Here is an 8300-nt window from a genome sequence, read left to right as displayed (position 1 = left end):
CAATACTCTGGGACCGAATCTGAGCACAATAGATGCTGAATTCAATAAAAATCTGGAATTAATCGTCTAATGATAAGAATGAAGTAAGAAGTCTTACAACACCAGGTTAAAGTCCAACAGGTTTGTTTCAAACACGAGCTTTCGGAGCAAGCCTTTCCATTCACCTGAAGAAGGAGCCGTGCTCCGAAAGCTCGTGTTTGAAACAAACCTGTTGGACTTTAACCTGGTGTTGTAAGACTTCTTACTGTGCTCACCCCAGTCCAACGCCGGCATCTCCACATCATGGATAAGAATGAAATGATTGCCGATTATTGTAAAATCCCAACTGGTTCGCTGATGTGAGCATCCTTGCCTGGTCTGGCCTACATGTGACTCCAGATCCTTAGCAATGTGGTTGACTCTGAAATAAAACATTCTGTGCAGAAGGCCATTCGGCCCACTGAGTCTGCACCGACACACTTAAGCCCTCACTTCCACCCTATCCCCGTAACCCAATAACCCCTCCTAACCTTGGCAATTTATCATGGCCAATCCACCTAACCTGCACGTCTTTGGACTGTGGGAGGAAACCGGAGCACCCGGAGGAAACCCATGCAGACGTGAGGAGAACGTGCAGACTCCGCACAGACAGTGACCCAGCGGGGAATCGAACCTGGGACCCTGCTGCTGTGAAGCAACAGTGCTAACCACTTGTGCTATCCAGCGAGCAAACCACACAGATGGGAAATTCCGGTAGGGTACTAAGTGCTGGTCCATGAACAAAGTTTTTAAAAAAGGAGAACTGGGGGGTTGTATGTTAGATAGAGAAGATTAAGAATAGAATCACAAAACACTACAGTGCAGAAGAGGCCCTTAGCCCCTTCCAGTCTGCAGCAATGCATGGAAGGCTCTGACCTGCCCATCTAATCCTACCGAGGCTTCCCAGTGTCAGACTTGCATAGTATACTTTCTTATTAAATTACGCCTTCCAAATTGTATCACCGCACACTCTTTGTGGTTAAATTCCATCTGCCATTTATCCACCCATTTGACCATCCCGTCTGTATCTTCCTGTAACCCGAGATACTCAATCTCACTGTTTTATTTTGTAAATTTAGAATACCCAATTTTTTTTCCAATTAAGGGGCAATTTAGCGTGGCCAATCCACCTAGCCTGCACATCTTTGGATTGTGGGAGTGAAACCCACGCAAACATGGGGAGAATGTGCAAACTCCACATGGAAAGTGACCCAGAGCCGGGATCGAACCTGGGACCTCAGCATCGTGAGGCAGCAGTGCTAACCCACTGTGCCACCGTGCTGCCTCTGAACCGTAATGTTAACCATCCGGCCAAACTTTGTGTCATCTGCAAACTTACTGATCCTATCCCCACATAGTCCTTTATGTCACTTATATAAATGAAACGAAATGAATGAAAATCGCTTAATGTCACAAGTAGGCTTCAAATGAAGTTACTGTGAAAAGCCCCTCGTCACCATATTCCGGCGCCTGTTCGGGGAGGCTGGTACGGGAATTGAACCGTGCTGTTGGCCTGCCTTGGTCTGCTTTCAAAGCCAGCAATTTAGCCCTGTGCTAAACCAGCCCCTGACAACAGTAAGGGGCCCAGCATGGGCCCTGTGGTACACCACTGGTCGCTGGCTTCGAGAAACTAAGGCAGCTATCTATCATCACCCTCTGTGTCCTACAGCTAAGCCAATTATGAATCCTCCATATCAAATCACCCTGTATTCCAGATGCATTTGCCTTCTTAATAAATCTCCCAAGTGGGACCTTGTCAAAGTCTTTGCTGCAATCATGTAAAAAGAGAGTGGAGAGGCAGTGTGTGGGACAGACATTCGCAGCTTTTGGTGGATGAGAGAGGAAAGAATGTTCCATAACTATTAGAATTCTCTGTTCTGAATTTCTATCCTGTACTGACAGTGATGAATTTTCTAAATTCCTTTTATAGGAAATCAGAAGGTAAGGATTCACAGACAGAAATATCAAACTAAACATCTGACAACATCGCTTAATTCATTGGTATCTGAATATTATCGGCCTTTCAACCTAGGAGAAATGATTATCAGAAGGCCTTAAACATCATTGTGACTGGAAAAGCACCGAGACACACACACCCGAGTGAGAGTGTTCCAGAGCACTGACCGTGGAAAGAGCTTTAACCAGTTACACAGCCTGAAAAAACATCACACTGTTCACAGCAGGGAGAGACCGTACACGTGTTCTGTGTGTGGCTTTAACTGATTGTTGATAGTCAGAAGAACACCCGCATCATGGAGAAACGGTGGAAATGTGGGGACTGTGGGAAGAGACTTAGGTACCCATCCGAGCTGGAAATTCATCGACGCAGTCACACTGGGGAAAGGCCGTTCACCTGCTCTGTGTGTGGGAAGGGATTCAGTGATTCATCCAACCTGCGGACACACCAGCAAGTTCACACTGGGGAGAGGCCGTTCAACTGCTCTGAGTGTGGGAAGGGATTCACTCGGTTGCCCCTTCTGCAGACACACCAGCGAGTTCACACCGGACAGGGAGCATTCAGCTGCTCTCAGTGTGGGAAGGAATTCACTCAGTTACCCAACCTGCAGAGACACCAGCAAGTTCACACTGGGGAGAAATCTTTCAGCTGTACCGTGTGTGGGAAGAGATTCACCCGGTTTTACAACCTGCTGAGACACAAAGTCACTCACAGCAGTGAGAGACCCTTTAAATGCTCTGACTGTGGGGGTGGGTTTAAAAGCTCTCAGGAACTGATGGCTCATCAGCGCATTCACACTGAGGAGAGACCGTTCAGCTGCTCTCACTGCACAAAGAGATTTAGAACATCATCAAACCTGCAGATACACCAGCGAGTTCACATTAGGGAGTGGCCATTCACCTGCCCAGACTGTGGGAAGGGATTCAGTAATTCATCCCAATTGATGAAACACCAACTGGTTCACACTGGAGAGTGGCCGTTCACCTGCCCAGACTGTGGGAAGGGATTCAGTAATTCATCCCAACTGACGAAACACCAGCGAGTTCACACTGGGGAGAGACCGTTCACCTGCTCTGTGTGTGGGAAAGGATTCACTGAGTTACCCAACCTGATGAGGCACAACGTCACTCACACCAATGAGAGGCCCTTTAAATGCTCTGACTGTGGGAGTGGGTTCAAAAGCTCTCAGGTACTGATGATCCACCAGCGCATTCACTCTGAGGAGAGACCGTTCAGCTGCTCTCACTGCACAAAGAGCTTTAGAACCTCCTCCACCCTGCAGAGACATCAGCGAGTTCACACTGGGGAGAGGCCATTCCACTGCTCTCAGTGTGGGAAGCGATTCACTCAATTGTCCAACCTGCTGGCACACCAGCGAGTTCACACTGGGGAGAGGCCGTTCACCTGCTCTGACTGTGGGAAAGGATTCAGTCAGTTATCCAACCTGCTGACACACCAGCGGGTTCACACTGGGGAGAAGCCATTCACCTGCTCTCAGTGTGAGAAGGGATTCACTCAGTTATTCCACCTGCAGAGACACCAGCGAGTTCACGAGTGATGATAGGAGTTGGATTTTGCTGTTTTTGTTGCCAGGACTGAACCATGTTCATTCTGACAGTTGGTGAAGTGGGCCCCGCACTTGAGGAAAGTTGGGAAGTTCTCAGAGAGGGTGCGGACGTGATTTACGAGAATGGCACCAGGAATGAGGGACTTGAGTGAGGTGGGAAGACTGGAACAGCATAAATATCCCACCTGAGATCGCAGAATCTTGGAGCAAACCATGTCAGTCCTTTTCTCTGTGCTGTCCCCAAATCCATATTGGTTTATTTTCCTCAAGTGCCTGTCCAATTTCCTTTTGAAATCCATCCATCATCTCTGCTTCTGCTGCCCTCATCGGTAGTAGGTTCCAGGCCATTACCACTCGCTTTCCATGCATATAAGGCCTGTAGAGCACATATGGTCCCTTTTTGCCCATGCCCGTTCATTGTACAACTATCCATTTAATCCCATTGTCCGACTATTTTGTTTCCATTTCAAGAGTGTATTGAACTCCATTTAGCAGACAGTGCATTCGAAATCACAGCAACCCATTGTGTTTTAAAACAAATAATTCAGTTTATAGTGCATCGGAGTTTCATAGTTATCAAAATGGTATTAGAGACATGTTTATTGCACAAAATGAAGACTCAATCTTCATCAATGATTTTGGCGAGGACACTGAGTATAATATATCCTAGATTGCAGACAATTAGAACAAAGTTGCATTTCTAAAGCACCTCTGGACCTTAGAAAGTGTTTGACAGCCAATTATGTACTTCTGAAGGGCAGTAACGTTTGTAATATAGGAACCTGTAAGTATGCATGAATAATCAACTTTAGTTTTAAGTAACAAGGTCAAGGAAGCCCTTTTCACTTCTAACGTGTGGCTTCCTGCAGCCATTTCAAATTCTGTATCTTTTCTATCTTAACCATGTATCGATTCCGTATCCAAAGCCGGTCATGAAACTAATAATTATTCAGTTGTGAACATTGATTAATATTAGTGAGTTGGTGAAATAGATCATTATTGGATTTGGATTTTGTTTATTGTCACGTGTACCGAGGTACAGTGAAAAGTATTTTTCTGCGAACAGCTCAAACAGATCATTTAGTGCATGAAAATAAAATAAAATAAAATAAAATAAAAAGAAAATACATAAAAGGGCAACACAAGGTCCACAATGTAAATACATAGACACCGGTAACGATATTGTAACAGCAGCAGCAACAGCAACGATATTGTAACAGTACCGTGGGCAGCACGGTAGCATGGTGGTTAGCATAAATGCTTCACAGCTCCAGGGTCCTAGGTTCAATTCCCGGCTGGGTCACTGTCTGTGCGGAGTCTGCACGTCCTCCCCGTGTGTGCGTGGGTTTCCTCCGGGTGCTCCGGTTTCCTCCCACAGTCCAAAGATGTGCGGGTTAGGTGGATTGGCCATGATAAATTGCCTGTAGTGTCCTAAAAAGTAAGGTTAAGGGGGGGGGTTGTTGGGTTACGGGTATAGGGTGGATACGTGGGTTTGAGTAGGGTAATCATTGCTCGGCACAACATCGAGGGCCGAAGGGCCTGTTCTGTGCTGTACTGTTCTATGTTCTATGTAACGGTAGAATTTTAATTTAAAAATTAACACTATATCAACCAAAATGTTTCTAGAAACTGCAGAGCCAGCTGAATTTGTTTGAAAAAATAAATTATTTTGATAAGTTGCAGGTCATCATATTCTGCCAAGAGTATGTTGGGGAGGCAGTGGGATCGTGGTACTGTCATTTAGGTAGTTTTCCAGGGATCCAGGGTAATGCTTTGGAGATCTGGATTTGAATCTGGTCACGGCAGATGATGGAATTGAAATTCAACAAAAGCCTCAAATTAAAAGTGTAATGATGACCGTGAAACTATTGTCGATTGTTGTAAAAATTCATCTGGTTCATCAATGCCCTTTCGGAAAGGAAATCTGCCGTCCTTACCTGGTCTGGCCTACACGTCACTCCAGATACACTGCAAGTTGCGACTTGTAAGTGCCCTCTGAAATGGCCCAGCAAACCACTCGGGTCAAGGGCAATTAGGGATGGGCAATAAATGCTGGCCCAGCCAGTAACATCCACATTCCCATGAATGAATAATAAAACAAAAGACTCATTGTTCAAGCTGAAGATTGGCAGGAAACAAACTGTCTTTTTGAGCCAGTGTAACTTGTATGGACCAAATGTATTGATTAAAGATTACTGTATTAGTTACTAGTCAGTCACAGATGATTTAGCCTCAATTGAGTGACAATTAAATAATCAATCATGAATCAGTAGTTATAGTAAAAGACTGAGTTTTATTTGTTGTAAAAATGTAAAAGCTTAATTGTTGTGTATGTAAAGAATGCAATGAGGATAAATGTACTGGGAAGAGAGAACTTCAAGCTCTGATTAGCCTCAACATTTGAAGCTGTCTGAATAAGGGATTGTATAGAATCAGATAAAGGGATAGTATGAAACAGTTCTATTGTATTCCTGTCTGAGATAATGAGAGAAGGTGGTGTCAGTAATTGGGGATCCAATTCAATTAATCCAGTGACCAAATTGACCAATGGTCATGTGACCACAGGCCCAACTCTGACGTGAGGTAATGGTCACTTTGGGGATAAAAGCAGAGGTTCTGAAGGTCTTCCTTGCTGGCCAAGTACTGAAGATTCCCGAGGCCGAGTTCCAAGGAAATTACTGCCAAAGAAGGAGCCAGACTCCCAAGGCTGAATTCCACAAGAATTACTGTCAAAGAAGGAGCCAGAGAGGGTTACGCTGCTACAGACTGATCACCCACATGAAGTTGGAAAAGTCAATGTCTTAAAGTTCAGTAAACTGTTTGCATTTAATAAACTGCTTTTTAAATTTACTTTCCAGAGAATTCTTCCTTTGCCTTAATTGGTTAAAGTCTTGTCTGAACCAAAGTGAATTTATTAAATGGTGAGTGGGTGGCTGAAATCAATTAAGTTCCAAATAACAAGACCAGGAAAAATAAAACTACTGTCTTCACGTCCCTGGACTGGGATTTGATCCCACAACCTTCTGACCCAGAGGTGAGAGTGGTGCCCACTGAGCCACGGCACACACTATAAACAATAACACGTTAGAAAGGGAAAGTTACCCCCACCCTTTCCCTCCAGTGCCTAAATCTAATAATAAAACCCCCCAGTATAAATAACATGGATTTGGTTGACAAATGTTGAAGTGTTGATTTGGAGCCACAAGTTGCTACTTCCCATTTGAGCCTCGGGCACCTTTCTGTCTCTATTGCTCATGTCAATGACAGGCAGGAGTCAGAGCTGAGGCTGAATTTAGCTGAGAATAACGGGGCCTGTGCCCCAGTTGGGAAACTGCCATGGGCGTCGCACTAATAGAGTCAGGAAGGTGCTGGAGGACTGACTGGGAAATGGGTCTCCAACCAATTGTTATATCGGTCACTCAGAGCTAAAGAAAAACCCGTCTCTTTAAATACATATACAGGGAAGAGGCTGCAATGAAACCTGTCCCTTTTAACCTGCACGAAAGCAGCTGGCTCAGATTCACAGGCTGCAGGAGGAGTCCATTCAGCCCATCGTGCCCCTGCTATCTTTGAAATGACTCTTTCATCCAACTGCTCTGCCCCCCCCCCCCCAACTTTCTGTTAAAGAGCCATTTCAGGATAGTTTGAAAAATAGTCTGTGATCATTAAATAATCTTCCCTCGTTGGTGAAAGAGATCAATAGCTACTTCCTGTTATGGTGATGTAGGTAAATCAGATATTTGCATCGCTTCTCTTGTTTGCTTGCAACAATGCGCCTGGCATGTGTCCCAACAACTGACCACCCTGTCAATATCCTGCTTTATACCTGGCCAGTAAACACAGTCATGAGCTCTGTATTTACACTTCTCAATCCCGAGATGTCCTTCACATATCCTGATCAGAGGATTAGATAGGGTGGACAGTGAGAGCCTTTTTCCTCGGATGGTGATGTCTAGCGCGAGGGAACATAGCTTTAAATTGAGGGGAGATAGATACAGGACAGATGTCAGAGGTAGGTTCTTTACTCAGAGAGTAGTAAGGGCGTGGAATGCCCTGCCTGCAACAGTAGTGGACTCGCCAATATGAAGGGCATTTAAATGGTCATTGAATAAACATATGGATGATAAAGAAATAGTGTAGATGGGCTTTAGAGTGGTTTCACAGGTTGGCACAACATCGGGGACCGAAAGGTCTGTACTGCGCTGGAATGTTCTATGTTCAGTACACCCTTGCAAAGAGATTGAGGTATAACTATAGTGTCCAAACAAAGTACCACACCATTAACGATCCTGAGTTCCGATCTTATATTGTAAAACTCCATACATAAACCTCTGGGCCAGTATGAGCTGATGTTCCTCATCGCCTCTTGAAGAGTTTGATCCTGGTGTCTTCTTGGATCTCACGTAGTTTCGTATCTGCTACTGGTAGTCGTGTGGAAATAAGATTGACTTGCAGAACTACATCTTCAGGAATTTCACTTCTAATATTTTGTATCGGCGCCCTCGATAATGCATCTGCTAAGAACAAATATTTGCCTGGCATGTTGATGAGATTGAAGTCACAGCACTGTAATTTCATCATCAACTTCGGACTGATCGGAGATATCTGGTTGAGATTTTTCTTTTTTTTTTAAAATGTTTTTTATTGAGTTTTCATATTTTATATCCAACAAATTACAAATTATTTTTTAAAAACACGCAAAAATTAACATGTATATTTACAGGCAAGCATCTTCATAATAACAACTGTGGCCGCCCC

At 44.4% G+C, this 8300-nt stretch overlaps 1 protein-coding gene across 1 annotated transcript; it reads left to right on the top strand.

Annotated features, from left to right (window-relative positions):
- The first annotated feature begins 2603 nt into the window (after positions 1 to 2603).
- LOC119951235 (zinc finger protein 239-like) lies at positions 2604 to 4636 on the top strand. The gene has a single exon (XM_038774287.1). The coding sequence runs from the start codon at positions 2751 to 2753 to the stop codon at positions 3531 to 3533; it is 783 nt and encodes a 260-aa protein (XP_038630215.1). The 5' UTR covers positions 2604 to 2750; the 3' UTR covers positions 3534 to 4636.
- The last annotated feature ends 3664 nt before the right edge of the window (positions 4637 to 8300 follow it).

Source organism: Scyliorhinus canicula, chromosome 17, assembly GCF_902713615.1.
Source record: "Scyliorhinus canicula chromosome 17, sScyCan1.1, whole genome shotgun sequence".
Classification (NCBI taxonomy): Eukaryota; Metazoa; Chordata; class Chondrichthyes; order Carcharhiniformes; family Scyliorhinidae; genus Scyliorhinus; species Scyliorhinus canicula.
This window is presented reverse-complemented; position numbering and strand designations above follow the sequence as displayed.

Coding starts and splice junctions, on each gene's coding strand:
- LOC119951235 (XM_038774287.1), top strand. CDS start 2,751: ATGGCTCATCAGCGCATTCACACTGAGGAGAGACCGTTCAGCTGCTCT.